Below are 23978 nucleotides of genomic sequence, written 5' to 3' on the forward strand. Positions count from 1 at the left end.
AGGCAGCAGAAGTAACCTCTGATTGAGATAGACAAAGAGAAGAGGGTATAAGAGGCTGCGTCTGGTGAGGTGGGTCAGGGCGCAGGCAGTCTTTTGCCCTCACATCCTTTCCCCCGTGTTGGCGTGCTGGTCTCGGGCTGGCTCATCACCCTCTACATTGGTTGGCTTTTGGCAGATTTGGGTTACTTTTGCTTCTGGGCTGTTGGAAGGCTGGTTGTTTACTCTTATTTCCTCCTATAATGCTGTCTGGCGTCCAACGTGTTGGCAAGAGTTTCCACCTAAAACCTAAGAAGAAAAATTCTAAAACGGAGCTGAAAACAGCTTCCTAGTTGTCTCTCTCAAGTTAGCAGCAGCCTGCCAGTTTGAGCTACTATGGCAGGTTCCTGGTGTGTGCGTCTGACCTGCATTGCGGCGGGAATGAGGAGTCTACAAGCGGCACTTTACTCTGCTGCGTGGTAGATTTAGCCTTTGCTAGTTAAAAAAAAGTTTCTGGTCTATGCGCTGCTTTGATAGAACTGCTTCTGATAGTTGATGGTACACATGGCTCCAGACCCAGAGCTGGCGGTAAACTGTACCACCACCATGTTAGGAAGCTGAGGTGGGTGGAGCCAGCAGCCACAGCGGCGTTTCAGTCTTACAAAGATGGATATTACACAGAGAATCTGGTTTGTCTTGTCTTTGGGATTTTTAACTGCAGAAAAAGATTTGATCGTAAAAGCTGTTGAGTTAAACAAATATGTAAATTTTAAAGATAACTTGACTTCAAAATTTGGATATAAGGATATGTTGCTTTGGAAAGGAGTCTCTGCTTTTGTTTCCACAGAAAGCCAGAGGCTATGGATTTGTTCCAGATTAAGATACATCAGGTTTGATCAGCCAAGACCACCTGAAAGGTCTCCAATGACACCATGGCCCAGATGATCCGACGTCCAGAATGGTTTCAAGGCAACTGGCTCAGAGGTTTACCCTAATGGACTACTCCATAATCCTAAAATTCTCTTTATGTCCCCATAAGATACAGCGCCCCCCTCCAGCAGGAAGTAGTAAGAAAAACTACGCCCACATTCCCAAAATTATCAAGCTGGCTTTGGAGATGAAATTGGCTCACTCCTTCTCTAAACCCAGACATATTGTTAAAAGAAAAGGTTAAGAGTTTCTTGTGTCCCAAATCAGAAGAGCCCTCTGGTGTGGGACAGAGAAAAACCAATATTTTTCTTTAAAAGAGGTTGATTATAAATGTGATCTCTTTCTAAAGAGGAAAAGGGGATATGATATAGATATATTAGGATGAAAGGGTAGATTAAGGAAGGAACTTACTTCTAAAGAGCAACAACTTGTTTAAAATGTTTTACATTGGTATAGATTTTAGTCTATTGATAGATACAAACTTAAAGTTAATTTTGTTATACTATGTATATATTTCTACTTGTGTTTAAGGTATTATGTTTGTATAGCTCATTTTAAATTAAAATGGATAATTAAAAATAGATTAATAATTAGTCATTTATGATAATCATACTCGTAGCCATGTTAGTTAAGTCTTCTAAACATACATAGAGATATTTCAGATAGATAGGTAATCTTCAAATACTTCAAAGACCTACAGAATATGGCATTTAAAATTTAGACTTTCTGGACAGTGAGACAAATCTGCTCCTGGCAGCACCGAATTACTTCAGAGAGGAGGATGGGCATTGAAGACACTTCATATGGAGTTTATCTTCACCTTGGCAAAAATAGCCATTTGGGCAAAAAACTGTTCTTGCCTGGACTGCTCGATCACCTGGACATGCAGGACCTATAGACAGGTGACCACTGAACTTTGCTTTCAAAATGGTCCTTCGGGTTCCTGCTTCACAAAGGAAACTGTCAGACATTCTACAGGACACTGAGAGAAGTGACCGAGAGACTCTAGCCCTGTGGGCTGAAGACAAATGCCCCAACTTTACAAAGGAACATTAGGTGACTGTCCAGGCTGCCAGCTGTCTCTGTCTACTCTTGCAAGGCTCCTGAAAAATGTTTACATCCTTCTCCCAGTTCTCAGGTAATATTATATCCTTCTGAGGTCTTTGATGTGGTTGAAGACTAGATAGTTGTAATTTCCTCAGTTATGATACAAGATAAGTTAGATATAAAACCTTAGACTCACAAATATAAGATAGGATATCTTCTGTAATATTGTAACTGTAATTCTTGCTTGATAATTGTTTTGTTATATGTAATTGTACTATGTAAAAGTTAAAACCTTCCTTAAAAAAAAAGAAAAGGGGAAGTGCTGTGGCTATCGCTCTATGTAAATAAAGTTCTGATTGGCCAGTGGCCAGGCAGGAAGTATAGGCGGGACAAGAGAGTAGAGAATTCTGGGAAGAGAAAGGCTGGGAAGAGATACCGCCAGCCGCCGCCATGAAAAGCAACATGGAAAGACACTGGTAAGCCACAAGCCATGTGGCAAAGTATAGACTAACAGAAATAGGTTAATTTAAGATAGAAGAAGTAGATAACAAGAAGCCTGCCACGGCCATACAGTTTGTAAACAATGTAAGCTTCTGTGTGTTTACTTGGTTGGGTCTGAGCGACTGTGGGACTGGCGGGTGAGAGAGACTTGTCCTGACTGGGCCAGGCAGGACAACTCCAACTACAGCTGTCCACTTAAGTCAGATCTCAGAGCCGTTGGCAGTTGTTACGGATGTAGGTGACCAGTGTGAGAGTCAGTGGTCAAGTCTGGAGACTTAACGTCTTCTGTAGCTGACGTTCCCCAGCGTTGTTTTTAAATCACGATTGAATCTTGGGTTATCGTCCTACTTATTCCTAACATTCCTACAGGAGTTATTGGTTAGCACTTTCTTCCTTGCTCTATTAACCCATTCTGCTGTAGCATTGGCTCTTATTCCATTTAAAACATTCGCCTTATGATTTTAGCTTTTACTTTTTGCCTTTGTTGGTTTTCTCTTATTATAAAATGTTTTTTTTTCCTTATTATTTGTTTGTGAGATAGTGTCTCAGGTAATCCTCCTGCCTCTGTCTCTTGAGGGCATGGATTACGGATGTGCACCGTTGTCTGGCTCGAATTTAAGTTCTTGACTTGCATGGCTGGTTTATTTTGCTTCAGCTTTTCTTTTACATGAATATTTAATGTTAAAAGTTTTCTGTATTATTTTCATACAAGTTTGGCTATTTCTCTCATTATCTACTGAGAATATACTTCCTAGTCTCCATTGGGTCTCTTCTGTTCTCAGACAATGTGGAAGCATGTCTCACATGTCCGCACAGAAGTTCCTTAAATGTTTTTAACTCCTCCACTGTTGGAGGAATTCATTGATCAAGCAAATCAGGAGGAAGTGACTCAGAGTCAGTCACACCTGTTATACGGCTGTGCCACCACACATCTTTTCCAAGCACCGCCGGCCACTCATAAAAGGTACCCAGGAGAATGCCTGTTCTCCTGATGTGCTTGATCAATGAATTTCCAAAAGGGAGTCTATATTTTTATAGCAATATCTACCTCTTGCATGGTGCTTCCTGCATTCTGGACACTTTTAAGCTCCTTCCATATATTAACTGAATCGTGTGTTGGTCATTTTTTCTCTTAAAGGTCTATTATTTGTACTCTGTATATTTTGAGACATTTATTGCTGGACACATAACAGCTGGTGAGGTGACTGGGGTCTTTTATCATTACCTTTGGCCTCCTTTATCTCCTATGATTCGTTTAACCTTCTCCTGATATTGATATGATTATATAGTTGTTTTTTTTTTATTGTTTACCTGATGTAGCCTTCTCTTCCCTTCTTGCACGTCTTGACGTTTGAAGCATGAGTGAATTAAATTTTTATCCAATTTATTTCTAAGTGACAGTAGAATGTGATGATGATTTAAAGCAAAAACTTAAAGGCTAGATTGGTTGGTTTGGTTTGCTGTTTGGTGTGTAGATTTTGGCAGCTTCCCTCTATTTACAGTTGCATGGGGAAGCATTTTACCTTTTCTTTACATAAACCCTCCGCACGTTTCACGCCCTGCTCCTCACCCAGTTCCTCCAGCGGAAAGGTAGCAGATGCTCCTGTTCTCATTTTCAGTGAGGCTCTTGTTACCCTTGAGAGTCAGTCACATGGCACAGTCACTTCATGCTTCCCCAGCTAATTTGTACTGTAGCATCTACTTGTTGTAAAGACAGGGTCTCACATGTAGCTCAGGATATCCTGGAACTCTATGTAGACCAGGCTGGTTAATCACAGATATCCCCCTGCCTCTGTCTCTGCAGGGTTTAAAGGCATGCACCACCATACCCGGGTAGCGTCTACTTTGGTTCTCTTGAAAATGTGTTAAATATTTCTAAAGTGGACATAGTAAGACTGCTCATCTTATGGGACTCTTTCAAGTTGAGCATGAGTTGGTAGATGAACAGAACATGGTGCCATGCCTGGCACACCAGTGAATGCCCACAATGAGTCCCTCTGTTTTTCCATTGACTTTGTTATACTCCGACGGTTGGTGCTTTGGCCTGCCTTGACTCTGTCCACCAATCCACAGTCTTCTCTGTGTTGGTCACCATGCATGTTACCAGACTTACTATTTTAATTTTGTGGTTCAGCCATTTAAATGTTTGATTGTTGTTGATCAGGTGACTTGTTTAAAACAACTTTGATGCTTCTCAGTCCCAATCCTGCCTGTCTGAAGTAGAATTTAATGGAGTTTTGAAATCATTTCTTTGCAGGAGTATATGTTATTAAGCTTGTTAAGCTCAGTACCTAGTGTGTATGATTTTGGGGGTCTCGGGAGATGACTCATAATTTTTCTTATATTTAAAATGTATAGAATATAACTTGAGAATCCACAGATGATTGAAAAACCTAAATTACTCTAAAATCTGAGACATTTTGAGCATTCACACGGTGGTGGAAATTCCCATGCTGACCTTATATATCAGGTTGCATTCACTCACAAGTGTACCAAAAGTGCCATCCCTTCAGGCTATCTGCACACAGTACGTATGGAATATAAATGAAGCTTATGTTCAGAATTGGTTCCCATCTCTGAAACATCTCATCATCTCAATTAAACTATAATACCAGAAAAATAATCCCAAATTCTAAACACTTGTCTTGTTCCAAACATTTCAGGTAAGAGAAGCCCAATCTGTACCTTCTCCAGTTGATACATTTGACTTGGGGTTCCATATGGAGAGAACAATGCTCCCATGAGTAGAATTTTTAGGAATATTGTTATATAGCAATTAAATTTAGCTTGAAAAGAAGATTAGTGGTGATGTTGGTTGTACAACATGTGAATTGTCTGTTTTTGTTGTTACTAGGGATTGAATCTCAGACTTCATACATATTAGGCACTGAGTGAGCTATGTCCCTAGGCCCCAGATGTGAATTTTCTTAATGCTACTGGACCCTATATTTAAAATTGGTTAAAATGTTAAAATTATGTTGACTATCTTTGTTGTATGACTTTTTTTAGTGGGGAGGATGGGACTATTCACCTTAGATGGAGAGGGCACTGACCAACCAGAGAAAGGAGTCTACCCAAGCCTGGCTTGCCGAGAGGGTGAATTTGTTGAAATGACTCACAGGAACCTGGGTGACTCTCAAGCAGCCACAATGTCAGGGTATCCATAGGTGGCCTGTAGGCAGCTAGTACCACAGAGAAGCCCCCTACCTTATTCAACTCTTTACTTATGTGGTGGTGATTGGAATTCTGGGAAGAGATGGGTCTGACAGGATCTCCCGAGTTTCGTAATCTGGTGTTCTCCCTTTGTGAGGGGGTTAGTAGGCTGGATCTCTCAAAGGTCTTGTGTACATCATCATAGCTGCTCTGCATCAAGATGGATATGTTCGTCATCAAACCAAGAGGAAATAGCTGCATTATAACCTTATACCATAACCTAACCAAAGAGTATTACTTATGCTGCTGTTTCACATCAGGGATGAAGGCTGATGTTTAGCCATTTGGAAATCTAAGTCTTGGCTGTGTGTATGTGTGTGTAGCCACTGTGCCTTTCTGCCTGGGCCTGTGCACAGAAGCCAGAGGTCACCTTTATGTGTCTTCCTTTATTGTTTTCCACATTGTTTTTGAGGCAGGGTCTCTCACTGAACTTGGATCTCACTGCTTTGGCTAGGCTGACTGTGGCCAGCATGTGCTGGGATCCACCTGTCTTCTGCTCTTGTTAGCACTGGGGATATATGTGTATATCATCAAACCCAGCTTTTATGTGGGTTCTTAGATTCCAAACTCAGCCTTCGTGCTTGAGCAGCAAGCATCACTCCAGCCCCTAAAAGGTTGAAGTCTTAAAGGATCCCGTGTGAAGAGTCCACAGAGCTATTGGCATCAACGTCTTGGCTTGTGTTTTCTTTGTTCAGTAATACATGTTTCCCACTTATTTTCTAACACAGAATTAATTTTTTTTTTTTTTTTAAACAGGAAGGAAAAGCTGATGCGGTGTTCTCAATGCCGAATCGCCAAATACTGCAGTCCCAAGTGTCAGGTAAGGCTGTTGCATAGTTCATTGAAAGCCTCAAGACTCCTACCCGTGCATCAGTTCTCAGTTACACCTGTGGGCCTTCTTCATCCTTTTTCTTCCATCTTTAAAACAACAACAACAACAAAATGGTGATTTTTTTTTTTTTGGTAGTTGTTATTTTCTTTCAGTTTTAAATTTACTATTTGTGCAGTTTAAATAGGCGTTGTCAGCCGGGCGGTGGTGGCGCACGCCTTTAATCCCAGCACTCGGAAGGTAGAGGCAGGTGGATCTCTGTGAGTTCAAGGCCAGCCTGGTCTACAGATTGAGTTCCAGGAAAGGTGCAAAGCTACACAGAGAAACCCTGTCACGAAAAACCAAAAAAAGAAAAAAAGAAAAAAAAAAAGGTGTTGTCAAGGAAGGAGGGAGGGATGGATGGATGGATGGAGGGAGGGAGGGAGGGAGAGAGAGAGAGAGAGAGAGAGAGAGACAGAGAGAGAGAGAGAGACAGACATAGTTACACATGTTCCTGCTAGGGTAAATAATGAAAGCCAGGTACCAGTGACCACTTTATCCCAGCACAATCTCCTGGTCACCCCTTTAGCTATGAATTCATGGATTATTTCATGGATGACATTAGTGCCTTCATTATCCAGCCAGCTACCACTGGCGCCCCCTGGAGGTCCAGCTTTTACTTTAATGCCTACTCATTTGGTGGTACATTTCAGTTTGAAAACATATCATTGTTAAGGTTTTGTGCAGACATATTTGAAGATCCAAATATGTTTGTAAAAATTGATATTGGTTGTTTTGGCTCAGGTTCTTCTATGTCTTGATTTCCTTTTTCATATTTAGAGACTATTTTGTATCACCAAATATATTATATTACGTATATACACACACATACATATATACATATAATATACACGCACACATATATATATATACACACATACACATAGCTGTATTTACCATGATCATAATTTTCTCATTAATGAATGTTTAGATTTTCTCCCAAATTTGGTATTGTTAATGATATACCCAACATTATTTTTGTAGCTTTTGTATACTTCTAAAAATTAATTTCATGATAAATTTCTAATCATATTTTTAGTGGAAGGATATATGCATTTTGAATTTTAACAATAATGCCAAATTGCCTTCCTAAGGATTAAATTAATTTGTAATGAATATGGCTGTTAATATCTTTGGAATTCTTTTAAGGATGTATAATTAACATCCAGCATGACCTTTTCTTCAGATCTTTTGATTAATCATTTAGTAAGAGGTATAATTATGCTCTAGTGAATTATATCATTGAAAAGTCTAATTGAAACTTTTGTGTGTGTCACCCCACCCTTGTGCACATTTTGGGATGTGCGTGTGTTTGCTTGTGTGTTTGTGTGCACAAGCACGTGGAGTTCTCCTTTCTTCCTTTGGATCTAGACCGTTACTCATGGACTTTCACCTTTGAGCTCGTCTCTTCTGAGTGCAAATAAAATGATTGTAATGGAAGAAACTCCATGGACAAAACTCTGAGAGGATCCAAGTTCTGATGGTACTTCTGCCACGTTCTAGTTCAATTATTTCAGAGGAAACGCAAAGTCAGGCCTCAGTTTCTGAATCTGCATTTATGAGTGCTAATACTTGTTGGGTATCCGCTGGGTGCTAGGTGCTGCTAAGAGCCAATATTTGTTAGGTATCCGCTGGGTGGTAGGTGCTGTTTTATTCCGTTTAACTTTTTAGAATCTTATGTAACTGGTGCCACGCTCAATTACTAGTAAGAAAAAACAGCTCAGAACAGCAAGTAAATTGTCACGTATCTTATGACTGATACATCCTGCATTTTGGGAAGTATGTGTGTGTGTGTGTGTGTGTGTGTGTGTGTGTGTGTGTGTGTAGCACATGTCCAGATTTTTATGTTTACCATCGGAATAAGTTTTGTTCTTGCTGTAACATTCTGATTACATCTGCTTTTTTATTATCTATTGCATTTGTCCTTTGTTTCTTGGCTAATTATTTCCATTCTGACCTTTGGTACCTGCCCAGAAGGATCTTTATTCCTTCTATTCCCTCAGCTATTTCGTTTTGTTTTCAAGAGACACAAAAAGAAAAATTCACAACAGAAATCAAGAGCTGGGGAGATCGTTCAGTGGGTGAAGTGTGTGCTGGGCAGGCATGGGGACCTGGGTTCACATCATCAGACGTGACGGTACATGTCTGTAACCCCAAACTGTGTGGGAATGGAGACAGGCTTGGGAGTAGAGACAGGCAGATCTCTGAAGTTCATTAGCCAGCCAGCCTAGCTGAATCCATGAACTTCCGGTTCAGTGAGAGACTGTGTCTCCAAAAATGAAGGTGGAGAGGAATCAGGGAAAGATACTCTGTTTCAGTGTTGAACCTCCACTCATATGTATACATACATGCATGCATATCTTCACATAAGGCACATATCATATATAGGAACAACACACACACACACACACACACACACACACACACACACACACACACTTCCATGATAAGATATGAATTGTTAAAAACAATTTTTATTTTCATTTCATTTTTTTTACACCAAATATTTTGTCAAAATGAGAGCTCAGATTTCTTGTATAAGATCATTAACAGTAACTATAATAAAAAGCAGAGGGAGGGAGGGAGGGAAGGAGAGAGAGAGAGAGAGAGAGAGAGAGAGAGAGAGAGAGAGAGAATGAACACATGCCTTTTCCACAACATAAATCATAGAAAATCTATTTTGTGGTGATATTTCAGCCCCCTCAATCCCCTGTAAATTTGGGCTCCCTGTTTTCCCAAATGTCAGGTGGAATACATGTAGAAATGATGAATTAACATGCTATTTGACACACATCTTTTGGAAACTTCATTTCTAATCTCAGTGGCCTAAGACTTTATTTCCACTCCCCCAGTTTTACAAATATATTTTCTCTAAGGCTACTTTCTCTAGTTGTAATAATCCATAGAGAAAAGAAAAAGCCATTATCTGATTGGAACAAGTAGAGGGAGTTTGGCAAGTGGGTATGTCCCTTTGATTCATTGTAGTGCATGTATTTTATCACACACATTAGCTATTCACTGTGGTGTCAGTAACAGCGGCATTGTTAGATATAATGTGTCAGGCACTGGGAAAATAAATAGCCAATAAGTTGAAATATATGTTGTTAGCTTGAGTGCATGTTTATGTGTGTCTGTGTGTGGGGTGTTGTGTGGGTGTAGAAGTGGGAGTCAAACACTGGCCGGAACACGGGCATTTAAACTGTTCTAGTTATCCACACCCTATGGGACAGAGCTAAATGTTGTAATTATTATGGATACCTACAAAGCTGCACAAATTAAACTGGGAAACTGATCTATGAGAACAATGAGCGGGAATGCACATGAAGGAAAGGCAAGTGGAATGGAAATTGATGTAAGGATTGTGACTCTGTAAAAAATGTTTGCCTAAGAGGGACCTGACCTTTTATGTGGGTTTATGGTATTGATCAGTGGTCTGAAAGGTTTGGGGGCTAGTTTTAAGGGTGTATTATATTCTTTCTGCTCTAAGGATGCTACCATTGCCATCAGCATTCTCATTTCATTTTTAAACATAAGCAACACAAGAACATATTTTCATTATAAAAATTAAGATAATATAGAATTATACAGGATTATTAAAACAATGGGCATTCTCTCTAGTTTCCTTTTCTTCTGTTTTCTAAGATAATTCGTGTTTCTTTTTGTGACTACAGTAGGATACAAAGACAACTGTTCCTCCATGTTTCCTATATATTCAGTCAGTCAGTATGCCCACTCCTCCACTGCTATCTACAGTATTATTTCAGATACTGACAGGAACATTTTTTTTTCATTGGTGGCATTAAGCTCCTGCGTGGGCCTTACGGTGAGACATCCATCGCATTATTCCCTAGTGTGGGAACAGGGCTCCATGTTGGCATAATGGAACATCACAGTTGATTCTGAGACTGAAAAGGAGAAACAGGCAGTTTTCTTATTAAGAAATGTTCAAATGTAAGTACTGACAGTACTTTGATAGCCTTTCTGGAGTTAGGTTGACTTGTGATGTTTGCATTTCTAATTGGCCTCATTGCTGAACAAAGCACATGACCAGCTTCTAGATCAGATCTCCCATCATGATCTTGTGAAAAGCACCGTGTTTGCAGAGAGAGGTCCTGTTTCATATTAGCAATTACATATCTTTACATACATGAATCGTATTTTGAGTCTGTATTTCATGTGTAGTTATCAAATGATTGATTCATTTTTATGGTGGAAAACTAATTCCTACATCAGTAAGCATTTCACAGGGTGTTTTTTTTTTCAGGTGATTTTGGAACACCATATTTAAAGAGGGTTACTAAAGAAAGCTGAGCCTTTTGATTATTTCAGGAATAGCTATGTTTCAGACCTCAGACTGATAGGATTTGCAGAGTTTTATTATTTATTATTATTTATTTATTTATTTTTGTTTTTTTTGAGACAGGGTTTCTCTGTGTAACTTTGTGCCTGTCCTGGATCTCACTTGGTAGACCAGGCTGGCCTCGAATTCACAGAGATCCGCCTGGCTCTGCCTCCCGAGTGCTGGGATTAAAGGCGTGCGCCACCACCGCCCGGCCAGAGTTTTATTTTTAATCCATCCTGACAATCTCTCTTTTAATTGGTGCACCGAGGCCAATGGCACTCAGAATGATTCTCATTATTGATATCTGTCATATCTGCTACTGTTTTCAGTTTCTGGTTCTTTCTTGTTTTGGTCTTTCATCATTTTCCATCCCTTTGTAGTTCTCGAAACATTTTATTCAGACCTCTCCCATTTTCTCTTCTTCCCTGTGCTTTTTGGTTTCCTGAGGTTGGGTCTTGACCGTGTAGCCTGCACTGGCTTCAAATTCATCTATCCCAAGACAGCTTAACTCTGAGATCGCCCTGCAGTAGCCTTCGGAGTGCTTGGGTTAGAGGTGTTTGCCACCATGGCCTCTATTTAGGAAAACACGAGGCAGGGTAAGAGGAGAACCAAGTGGGAGACTGTAGCAGTGGTCTGGGCGGTCTTAGCATCATATTTCAACTGGAGTTTTCATCCTAGCCTTCCATTGCTTGCTCCAAATCATGGCAGTAATAGAGAGATGTTTTAAGACTTCAGTAATCTAGGCTTTTGATGAACGCCTCACCCAGACACGTTTGAGTCTCCTTCTCTGTCAGCTACACAGTCTTTCATTTAGAGTTTTCACACAGCAGGGTAGTCTGTCCCAGACGCAGGTGTGATACCCCTGATGGCTTCCTGAATTGCTTCTGCCTTCTGTCTTTTTACCATAGTTTGAACTTAATGATAAGGACTGGCTACCCCTCTGGTAACTTTGGGAATTATGGACTTGACAATTACTTGCGTCAGGGCAATAAAATGCCTTTTCTGCTAGGTCCACATAGACCCTGCTGTTGATATTTTGGTTAACCCAGCATGGAGATTTCTGGTATGTTTAGCGTCCCCTGAGCTCTGCCTAATGTTTGGCTGTGGGTCTGCATCTGTTTCCATCAGTTGCTGGATGAAGCCTCTCTGGTGATGGTTGGGCTAGGTGCTGATGTATGAGTATAGCAGATGACCTCAATGTCTCAAGATAGCAGCACTGTAGTTTCTTGTCAGCATGAAGGACTCTGCATTGGTCTGCTGAACCTACTCTCATTTGAAGACCAGATGGAAGTAAGCGCCTTCCCATGCATCTTAGTCCTGTATACCAACCCACATCCCCAAGGATGGCAGTGGCCGCCATGGGATGCTGTGTTACATCATTGTACAAGTTTCTGGGATGCATTGGAATTTTTAGTAGGTGTATTTGACAATGAAACAGTGAACTTTTCGAACTCCTTGTACGTCTCGGTGATTGACAGTTGGTAGTTCAGTACTCCCTGCACAATGGGCTTTTGTGTACAAGTTAGGTTTTAATACCATGCCTTCAGGTAAGTACCTGCCTGTAGCTGCCTGAAAGGCCATTATAGTTGTAAATGTAAGTATTGTCAAAGACACTGTCCAGTATGATGATCAACCTTCTTGGAATACATTTCTCCTCTGATTTAATGTTTAGTAACATATGTCTTCCTTTCTACCAGATGAGAATTATGGAAGTCATTATGCTCTGTTTCCACCATGCTTATAACGCAACTTAAATAAATGTACAAACATGGCAGTCATTTAGTGTGCATAGTGAGCATGCCAAGGGGTGTACTGTACTTGTTTGTATTTGGGAAGTTTGTTTTCAATCCCAGATCACGAGCCTTACTTTACCTGTCTAATATTAGGATGGTTTCTAGTATCTGTGTTACTGAGAAAATTAAACACAGTGTCATATGTTAATTGCTTAGGCATGTATCTAGCACATTCTAGAATGCTAAGTGGATGTCAGAGGACTTTACTCAATTCTACCAGTGATTTTTTAAAAAATCATTTTATGTTTCTGCTGTTACTACCTATTTCTTTTACAACTTTCATTTTTCTTTCTTTCTTTCTTTCTTTCTTTCTTTCTTTCTTTCTTTCTTTCTTTTTTTTTTTTTTTCTGACACAGGGTTTCTCTGTGTAGCTTTGCGCCTTTCCTGGAACTCACTTGGTAGCCCAGGCTGGCCTTGAACTCACAGAGATCTGCCTGGCTCTGCCTCCAAGTGCTGGGATTACAGGCGGGCGCCACCACTGCCTGGCCATCTTTCTTTTTTAAAAGATGGGTTTTTCAGCCAGGCGGTGGTGGTGCCCACCTTTAATCCCAGCTCCTGGGAGGCAGAGCCGAGTGGATCTCTGTGAGTTCGAGGCCAGCCTGGTCTACAGAGCGAGATCCAGGACAGGCACCAAAACTACACAGAGAAATTCTGTCTTGAAACCCGCCTCCCCCCACCCCCCCAATAGAAAAGATAGGTTTTCATGTGGCACAAGTTGACTTGAACTCATTATGTGGTCCAGGATGACCTTGAACTCCTAATCCTTCTTCCTCAGCCTCCTGAGTGCCTGGGTCACAGGCACATCATCTCTTTTTCCTCTTTTTTCCTCCTCCTCATCTTTTTTTTGGCAACACTAAGGCTTGAACCAGGGCTTCAGGGGCTCTCTCACTGAGCTATGTGCCCAGCTCTTCTCATACTTCTGTCAGTGGAACCAGTGTAGTCCTGCTTAGATGTGCGCGAGGTATAAATGCTGGAAGGAAGGATTACAAAGAGTGTTAAGCAGGTTCATCATGATCAAAGTGAGCAACTAGGAGTGGAGTTGATGGCAGAAGCCATAGACTTGTAAACAAGCTAGGTTCCTGGGGGGCTGGCCAGGCTGACACAGGAAGTCTTTCCTAGCAGAAGGCTCACTTGAACACAAATATGTGTCTAATTTTTATGAAGTAAGAATGTGTGGGGCACTGAGTGTGCTGGCGATAGAACACACGGGACTGTTGCTCTAACTCTTACCCTGTCCCCAGGCATCAAATCCCTCCCTTTAGTCCACTCGCGTCTAGATATGTGGCCAGCCTGCTCCTCTCTCCAACCTCATCACGTAGTCATGAGTGTGCTGATCAGAAAATTTATCTTCCCAAACACATGCTTTTTCAAATGAAAAGGACTCTGTTATAATTAAGCCAGGACATAAGTATGACCTTGTACAGTCTTTCACAAACTGTGTATCATGGGTTAGCTCCTTTCCTTTGAGAGCTACAGTCTTTATAGTTTTGCATCTGTTAGCTCTTCTGCATGCCTGACTTTTTTACAGCAAGGTGGAAACTCAGAATGTTGGCTTCCCAGTTTTGATTTCCTGAAGCCACATGTTTTATTTTATAACATTGAGTGATATTTTCATTTGTGAATCTGTTCTTTTTTGTTTGTTGTGTTTTGTTTTGTTTTTAAGACAGGGCTTCTTTGTGTAGCCTTGGCTGTCCTAGAACTCACTCCATAGACCAGACTGTCCTTGAACTTACAGAGATATGACTGCTTAGGCGTGTGCCACCACTGTCTGAGTGATATTTTTGTTAAAAGACTATCTTATATATTACTAAACATTAAGTTTAAGTGTTAAGAAAGACCCGCTGGTTCTTACTGTGTAATTTCCCAGCTTGGTAATGACTAGAAGGCAATTTAAAGGACAAGGTGAAGCTGAGTTGTTAGTGTCTTCATCTGGTACCTACTTGACCAAGACTAAGTTCTGGATCATTCAAAGTGTTACAAAATGAATTTTGCATTTTACAGTTATGTTTAGGTTGTTGAAATTAAATTAAGGTTGATGATTCTCAGTGTTCAGAACTGGCTTAACTTTTCATCTCCAGTGCTCTTCCTTCCCTGCTCTTGTCTTCACAGAAAAAAGCTTGGCCTGACCACAAGAGAGAATGCAAATGTCTTAAAAGCTGTAAACCCAGGTATCCTCCCGACTCCGTGAGACTTCTGGGCAGAGCCATTGTCAAACTTGTGAGTACACAACTCAGGAGAGGAGGCTGCATTTGATTAATAAAAGCAATTGCTATTCCCATTCACACTTAAGGCTGAGACAGAATTCATGTTAAGGTGGATGGTGGGTTATCTCAGGCAGTGTGTTAAGACAACAAACTCATGTTCCTATTAGTCATTGACTTGATGGCTCTGAGGTCTTGTCTATGGAGCTTTTGCAATCTCTTTCTTGAGTGGGGTTTTGAGGTAACCGATGTTAGTGACTAGTACTTAACGTTTTCTTCATAATTTTTTTCTGTGAACACACTGCATGCCTTTATTGTCTTTTCAAGTGAGGGCATAATTGGATATCGATATATTAAATTGACGAATCCTTATATCTTTCCTTGTGTAGAGCGATGATCTGTGATTTCTGCGTCCTTCCCCCGTAAGACAGCAGAGTCTGAAATCCTGCTCTGAAGACACCTCTAGATTGTTTTGCTAGACTGCGGCATAAATGTCTCAGATTATTGCATGGTCTAGTTTGGTTCCTTCATTTATTCATTGACTTTTGATTTTTTAGTTCCCATTTCTCCACCCTGAACTTTCCTAGAGGCTTTTAAAAATGTGAAAATATGGGAACTTCTTGTAAAGAGTGTTTTTTATTTGGAGATAAAGCTGCTTAAGTGAAGTTGCAAGTTAGATTTCTAAAAATTTTTATCCATCTATCTATCTATCTATCTATCTATTTTTGGTTTTTCAAGACAGGGTTTCTCTTTGTAGCTTTGTGCCTTTCCTGGAACTCACTTGGTAGCCCAGGCTGGTCTCAAACTCACAGAGATCCGCCTGCCTCTGCCTCCCGAGTGCTGGGTTTAAAGGCGTGCACCACCACCACCCAGCCCATTAGATTTTAAAGTTGTTACTAAGTAATTCCAAAAAAAGCTGAAGAGGCCTAGAGCTGAGACTCAGTGTTTAGTGGTGCTTACTGATGGCCTGAATTCAGTTTTTGGAACCCATGTGATGGCAGGAGAGAATTGATTTCTTAAGTTACCCACCACCCCACATACACACAATGAATGAATGAATAAATGTTTTAAAAAGTTATGAAAAAGGATATATAGAAAATGACCTTTTAAAAAATTTCATTGAAGCTGGGTATGGTGGCACACACCTCTAATCCCAGCACTCAGGAGGCAGAGGCAGGTGAATTGCTATGTGTTCGAGGCCAGCTTGGTCTACAGACTAATTTTCAGGACAGCCAGAGCTACATAATGATGTCGCAGTCCATCATGTCTGAAAATAAGCAAACAAAAGAAATTCATCAGATTATCCAAGTATAGTCAAATCTATTCACTTATATATTGAAGCAGTTACCTGTGCCTTCTTCTTTCCCTTCACAGATGGATGAAAAACCCTCGGAGTCAGAGAAACTTTACTCGTTTTATGATCTGGAGTCCAGTAAGTGATTATTCATTAGTATCTTAAAACTAATTCTGTCATTTATCAGCTGATCTTCCCTCCCTCCCTCTCCCTGCCTCTCCCTTGCCTTCCTCTCCTCTCTCCCCAGAGGTTCTGTCCAGGGCACTCAACCTGTGGGTCACAGCCATCAGAAAACACATTATTTCCCATGGTCTTAGGAACTGAGAGAAATGCTCAGTAGCAAAATAACAGTTATGAAGTAGCAATGGAAATGATTTTATGGTTGGGGGTCACCACAATATGGGGAACTGTAGTAAAGGATTGCAACATTAGGAAGGTTGAGAACCTTCTGGGTCTAGGACCTTACTTACGGTTGGCACACACTTAGCCACTGAATTGCTTTTAATGACGAGTCTGCTTTTCTGTATTTATTACATGAAACAAACCTAAAGAAGTCTCTGTTTTTATAAACAACTAACACATAAGTTTGTCTAGTTGGGCCACACATAATTTTTTAAAGATCCTACAATTGAACAGATGGACTCATCTTCATAGAGAAACCGTGGTGAAGGGTTGACACTATCAAAGAATTATTGACTATGGTAAGATCGTTAGTTTTGTGAGTTTTTCAAGCCTTATTATAAGCACTATACAGTTTTTTTTTTCCATGAATAACTGAAAATTTGCAGTGAGAGTAGGAAGTTCAAACCTTTAAATGATAGCAGATGAGCCCCTCCCTTATGCTTGGGAGCCTGGAGAGGGACCTGTCAGCCAAGCAGTCCCTTTTCTGGTGTCTGGACTGTGCTTGTCCAGGTGAGGCTGATTTGGACATTGAATGGTCACTCTGAGAATACTCCACCTACAAGGACTTCTGTTTCGGGAGGCCTTGTTCCAGCAACAGTCACACCAGACCAGGCAGGCACCGGCCTGAGAAGGTAGGAACCTGAGCCAAGCCTTGGAGAACTTTACATGACCCTGCAGGTGTTCTCATTCCAGATGGGAGTGGGAACACCCACTTCATGAACTCAGAAAGAAGCTGTTTGATTGGTCGAACTAAAAGCTGTTCTTTGATTGGTACAAATGCAACCCTTCATTTGCATACCATACTGTCTCTATTCCTGGCTCTGTCATCGTCAGCCTGAAGAACCCCTCCTGAGCTGACAGGTTTTTAACATTTAGCCCCATAAAAAGCTTCTCCCAAATGGACTTCTTGCCTACCCATGCTGTTTATCATAGGTCGAGTGGACTGGACTGGAAACACAGGGGAAGGTGTGTGGTGGCTGAACAGTACCTGTGAAAGGATGGCTGAAGGGTGGGGTGGCTGGCTCAGGGGTGCAGAGGAAAAGTAGTGTACTCGTTGAAGCGGAGACTTGGGAAGGCAGTGGACAAGAGACTGGGAGCCCTGGTTGGTCACTGGAACAGTTCCTGGGAGTTGCCACACCCTGCAGATTGAAGGTTCCTGCATCCAAGGTACTTGAGAGCTGTGACGCCGGTGCTGAGGTCCTGATACCCCAGGCTACCATACTTAGCCTGTGCTGACTGCCGCCAGCTGCTGTCACGAGATGTTGCTTAGAGCCAAGGATTTCAGCAGCCACCTTGTGCCGGTTTGGTAGCACTTGGAGTCCAGGCCTGAATGCCTCTAAGCCCTGTACCCTGTACTTATCCTGTGTGATAAGCCTTTAGCCTCTAAGGTCTCCCGATATACACCTCCAGTTTCTAAGAATTGAATTTAATCCCTTCAATCTGCTAATCCAACCCATAATCCTTTGCCATACAAGGGAGTGCTCATGACTTCCTCATGAGCAGGACGAGGGATCTCATTCAGTTGGTTAGTGCAGAGCTGTTAGTGTAAGCGATAACATTTGTCTTGTTTCACCTCTCTTCCTCCCCTTCTCTTGGTTTCCTCTCCATGTTAGCCAACAGTGATGTAGTCAACAGTGCCGTTCTAGGGAATCCTTGGTGTCCTCATTCCTTTAGATACAAAGAAAAGCTGCAGGTACAGATGTCTTGGGCTCTGTGACAGTATTGAGCATTGGTCTTTCCTGAGCTCCCATGCTGGTTGCCAGCCAGCAGGGATGCCTTAAGTCTTCCTGGTGTGGGTGCAAGTGCAGTCTGGTTTATTTTGCCTTTGGACAGTCACAGGTCCTCTTCACTGAGGGTGTAAATGGTTCCAGTCTCAAACTAGCTAGAAATCATAGACAACATGTGTTGCACAGTTTACCACTTCTGGTTGGAGGTGAATGGATGATCTCTAGATTTACAGTTCTAGGAGCTTAAGTGCCAGTGGTAATAAATTATTATTTAAGAATTCATGGGTTAGAGGGATAGATCAATGGCTCAATGGTTAAGAACACTGGGTACTCTTCCAGAGGACCCAGGTTCAATTCCCAGGACCCACATGGGAGCTCACAGCTGTCTGTAACTCCAGTTCCAGGTGATCTGACACCCTTACACAGACATACATGCAGGCAAAACACCAATCACTGCTCATAAAATAATAAATAAATAAATTATTAAAAAAGAAAAATGTAATTGATGCATAACGTATCTAAACACATTTATGGGGTCCAGTGTATGTATATAATATGTAACAATAAAATCAGGGTAGTTAGCATTACCATTTCAAAAAATGAATCATTTGTATATATTAGGAACCTTTTGAAAGTTGAAACGCTTCAGTAGAGTAATTCAGCATAAATATACAATAAGTAATGATAGTATCAGAATGACAGATGTTTTCTCTCAGAAATGTACCATGTTTTTATGTTGGGAACCTTTTTACTGTTTTTATCTGGAAAGGACCTAAGCCTGTATGCTACAGAATAGCAGTACTGATTCCTCCTAGCTGACTGTATGTTGGTACCCATTATCTAATGCCTCTTTACTCCATTCTCCTTTGTCCTTTCTCACACCCAGCGATCACTAGTTCACTGTTTTGTTTGAGATCCTCTTCTGCCCTGGCTAACTTTGTCCATTTGATACAGCCTAGAGTCACCCGAGAGCAGACGCCTCCGATAAGAATTGCTTAGATCTGGTTGAATATGCCCATGAGGGATCATTTCGATAATTAGTGCATGTAGGAGAGTCCAGCCCGTTCCTTGAGCAAGTGGTCCTGGGCTGTGCAATAAGACTAGGTAAACACGAGCCTTTGAGTGAGCCAGAGAGTGATCAGCATGCAGTGTTTGTTCATCCATGGCTTCTGCTTTGAGTTTGGGCCTCCCCTCTGTGACTGACCTGGAGCTGTAAACCAGATAAACCATCTTCTCCTCAGTCAGTATTTTATCACAGCCACAGAAAGGAAGCTAGACAACCTTTTCAAACTTCCTCCAGTAATGGGAACGTGTGATCCTTGTCTTTCTGTGCCTGGCTGGTTTCACTTAGCATCGTGTTCTCCAATTTTGACCCAGAGTTAAAAATAACAGGCTTTCACTATTTTTTTTTTTTTTTAAATGCCTGGGTAGTGTTTTGCTGTGTAGATGAACCATATATTCTTTATCTGTTCATCCTAGTTCCTTGTTTTGGGGACTGTACTTAGTGCTGCAGTAAATTCAGACGGGCACACACCTAGTTGACACAACACTGTTTTGCACAGTGACTGCACAACATTGTATAGGGGTGCCCACATTTCTGCATCTGTGCCAGGATTTATTATTTTATGCTTTTGGATAATAACCATTCTGGCCGGAGTGGGATGATGTCTCATCATTTTAGTCCACATTTTCTGATGATTAGTGCCATGGAGCAGTTTGTCACATGCCTGCCCACCATTTGTTTACCTTTTCCTGAGGACTGTCTGTCTAGAGCATGCTCTTTCCTTTAAATGGGATTTTTCATCATCAGGTCACGTTGCCATTGAGTTATTATTTGTTGTTGCTTACTTATTTACTTTTTGTTTCTACTTCCCAACCAAAGTTTCTTTTCCCTCCCCTTTTCCCAGCTCCTTCCCCCCCCCCTCCCTTCGCCCTGCTATGGTTCTTTTGAGTTCCTTATATAGTGTAGATATTAGTCCCTGGTGATGAATCACTTGCAAGCTTTCATCTGCCATGTAGGCTGTCTCTTTGCTGTACCGATTGTATTCTTTGTACAGATATTTTTTTTTGTTGTTGATTGTTTAGATCTTATTTTCTAATTTTTATTTTCTCTTGATAGTATTTTGTTGCTATATCCAAAAACCTTGTGCTAAGGTCAGTGTTCTAAACCTTTTCCTTTATGTTTTTCACCTAATAGTTTTATGGTTTGGGATCACATACTTACGTTTTTGATATGTTTAATATTGCTTTTGTATATGAAGGGATAGAGCGCTAGTTTTGTTCTTCTATACATGAGTATCATATATTTATGTTTTTGATATGTTTATGTTTAATATTGCTTTCATATATGAAGAGGTAGCGTTCTAGTTTCGTATTCTATACATGAATAAGATATTTATGTTTTTGATATGTTTAATATTGCTTTTGTGTATGAAGAGAGATAGAGTTCCAGTTTCGTTCTTTTATAGATGAATGTCATATATTTATGTTTTTGATCCATTTAATATGATTTTATGTATGAAGAAATAGAGCTCCTGTTTTGCTCTTCTATACATGAGTGTCTACTTTGCTGGCACAATTTAGCGAAGGCACTGTCTTTCCTTTAATGTGTATTTGTAGCAACTTTGCTGAGAATCATTTTGTTGTGTGAGCATAGATTAATTTCTGGCCTCTCTGTTCTGGTTCAGTGGTGGGTGGGTCTGTTTTCATGTCCATGGAATACTCTTTGGTGATGAATGACTTGTAGCACGTTTTTTCAGATCAGATATTGTCGCATCTCTAGCGTTTTCCCTCAGGGTTGCTTTGGCTTTCTGATTATTGCTTCTGTTCCCGTGAAGGATGCCATTGATAATCCCTAGGAATTGCACTGAATCTGTAATCACTTAGGGGAGTGTGGGCATCCTAACAATATTAATTGTTCTAACTCATGAACATGGATTGTCGTCTTTAATGTTTATGTCCTCCCTCCCTTCCTCCCTCCCTCCCTCCCTCCCTCCCTCCCTCCCCTCCCCTCCTTTCCTCCCTTCCTTTTTTTCCTTCCTTCCTCCTTCTTTCATATATCCTCTTCAGTTTTTTTCATCAGAATTGTGTAATTGCAGAGGGCTTTCATTTCTTTGGTTAAATTTCTTCCTCTCTGTTTCATTTTGGGGTCACAATTGTGACTCACATTGTGGGTTTTTTTATTCTGTCATCATTTGCTACTAATGTACAAAAAGTCCTAGTAATTTTTAGGCCGGTTTTGATTCCTGAAACATTATAGAATTGCAGTCAGTTTTAGCTCTTTCCTTATGTCTGCAATCCTTCTCTTTAACCCAAACATAAGGAGAAGCTGCCCAGCCTCCAGCCCTTCTTTCTTTGTCCAACCTGGAAATAACTCAAGGTTGGGATTTCTTCAGGCCGTCCAGGTTTTTGTTATGATACACATTTTGTCTGACAAACTTCAATTGTTTAAACTTCACATGAACTTTAAATGTCTCATCTTCTGCCTTTTTAACCTTTCAGATAATACCATTTACGAGTCAGTTGTGACCTGCTTATGAATTATTATGGGGAATAGTCAGTTTAAATTCACTGGCTTAATTAGGATTTATGACAGTACAGTTGTGCACCATGATGTAAAAGACTGGTAATGTGCAGCTGATTTTGGTTTACTGTACTTCTAAAGCCTGTCTGTGCATTCATTCATTCATTCATTCATTCATTCATTCTTTCTTTCTATCTATCTATCTACCTTTCTTTCTTTCTACATATCTATCTATCTATCTATCTATCTATCTATCTATCTAATAGCGGTGTGACCTATTTTGTGGATAAAGTCAGACAGAATTTAATCAATATGATACGTATATCACGATTTATAGTTATCAGGGTAGATTGCACGTCAGGAAATATCTTGTGTAATAGCCAGCATTGAACACCTGAAAATTATCCATGAAGTCCACTTGGTGACTATACTATTTATTTTATTTACAATAAAGATATTGACAAACTTACCGAAGATAAGAAAGAAGGCCTGAGGCAACTTGCAATGACCTTTCAGCATTTCATGAGAGAAGAGATACAGGATGCTTCTCAACTGCCGCCTTCTTTTGACCTTTTTGAAGCCTTTGCAAAAGTAAGTTTGAAGGTTCCTCTCCTTGCTGGTGCTGTGAGTCAGTCCTTTACCTTTACTTTCTTGTTGCTTGTAAACACGCCGAGAGCCTTGATGGGACATTGAAGACCGTTAATGCCTTGTATTACTCCTCAACTAAATGAACAGGGAATGGAAGAATTCAGTATTGCCTGGACCGAAAAGGGTGTTACTTTTCTGCTTTACCAGTAATTTTGCTTGGAGACTATTCATTGCTAATACTGTAAACATCCCCTTTGGAGAGTTTGCTCTCTTTTCTCAAAAGAACACAGCATATCTATTTCATTATTTTCTACTGAATATTCATTTTATTGTTGGACTTATTTTTAATGTTGGTTGTTTTAGCCAAGTGAAAAAAAAAATCTCTTGGGATCTATTCTGGTTAACTGACTTTGAAATAACATGAAAGCATATTGGTTTCTGACTTAAATAATTTAAAGATCAGATTAATGAAATCTGAGGTTAGAGAAAGAAACCAGATTGATTTAGTGTTTTATCTGTGCTTTGTTAGTAGGTAGGAGTTACAGGAAGCGTTCTGTTGGAAAACGAGTCTGCAAGTTTACTTTGGCCCAGGCAGCGAGGATGTAGTGTTGGGGACAGCGCATGCCCGGCACTCCCCAGACTGCTCTGGGCCTGCTGTCTTTGTCCATTTGTTTCTAATGTTCGTCATGTTTGACATTGGAAGATGCCACTTAAAAACACATATTTTATAACATCCCCTGCCTATTTTCAAGTATGCTTTTAAAATTACCTATTTGATAAGAATTTAAATGTGATTATTTTGATTGCTAGAGATTTATTCTAGTTTTTCCCCCAAAGTTACTTTTAGTCTTTAAAGTATGTCCTATGGTTTTCCAATAATACAATCTTCGCATTATATTCTGGTTTGTCTATAATTTAAAGTTGATTGGAAATATAGTGGCTACTTCCTTTTTATTTAATATGTTCTTGGCAGATTACAGCCTCTAGTTCCATAGGTGCTGTGCACACGGCTTCCTCGATGTTAAACACTGAAAATGCAGCACGTGTCTTACAGCGGCTGGTCTTCATGTCTCACATTAATAATGCTGCTGCTCTGTGGTGTCATTTCTGCTGTTGAGAAACCTCCCATAACAAGTGTGATTATGATTAATATTTACATAAAATGTCTTCAAATTCTGCCAAGTCTAACATATGAGTCGATACCTTGTCCCTGTTGTGATTGTTGCACATTTTCAATGGCGTTTATCTTGTGGCGCTCTTTCCACGTTATGGATGAGTAACGTCCTGGCATGGTAATGCAAGTGGGTACGTTTTTATGGACCAATTTTCAATAAGAAGCTCCCTTCCCACATACGTGTAGTTGCGCTTGCTATAAAATTGGAGCATTTAGGACTGGAGAGGGCTCGGGTGGTTAAATGCTGACCACACCAGCAGGAGCTGATGACTTCCAACGCCAGCACCCATGCAAAGGCTGCCTGTGGGGGTGCACTCTTGCAGTCCTAGTGCATTAAAATGGTGACTAGTGGGTCTGTGGGGCTCACTGGCCCATCAGCCTTGTCCAGTCTGGAAGTCC

At 40.6% G+C, this 23978-nt stretch overlaps 1 protein-coding gene across 1 annotated transcript in view; it reads left to right on the plus strand.

The window, feature by feature from the left end:
- The window catches only part of LOC118593388 (histone-lysine N-methyltransferase SMYD3-like), a 125744-nt gene extending 102792 nt beyond the window's left edge, over window positions 1-22952 (plus strand). Inside the window, exons 2-6 of the mRNA XM_036202816.1 lie at window positions 6424-6487; window positions 14780-14887; window positions 16246-16303; window positions 22272-22408; window positions 22935-22952. Coding sequence (XP_036058709.1) covers window positions 6424-6487; window positions 14780-14887; window positions 16246-16303; window positions 22272-22408; window positions 22935-22937 — 370 coding nt within the window. The 3' untranslated portion in view covers window positions 22938-22952. The remainder of the gene's footprint in view (window positions 1-6423; window positions 6488-14779; window positions 14888-16245; window positions 16304-22271; window positions 22409-22934) is intronic.
- Window positions 22953-23978: the final 1026 nt, after the last annotated feature.

Source organism: Onychomys torridus, chromosome 11, assembly GCF_903995425.1.
Source record: "Onychomys torridus chromosome 11, mOncTor1.1, whole genome shotgun sequence".
Lineage (NCBI taxonomy): Eukaryota > Metazoa > Chordata > Mammalia > Rodentia > Cricetidae > Onychomys > Onychomys torridus.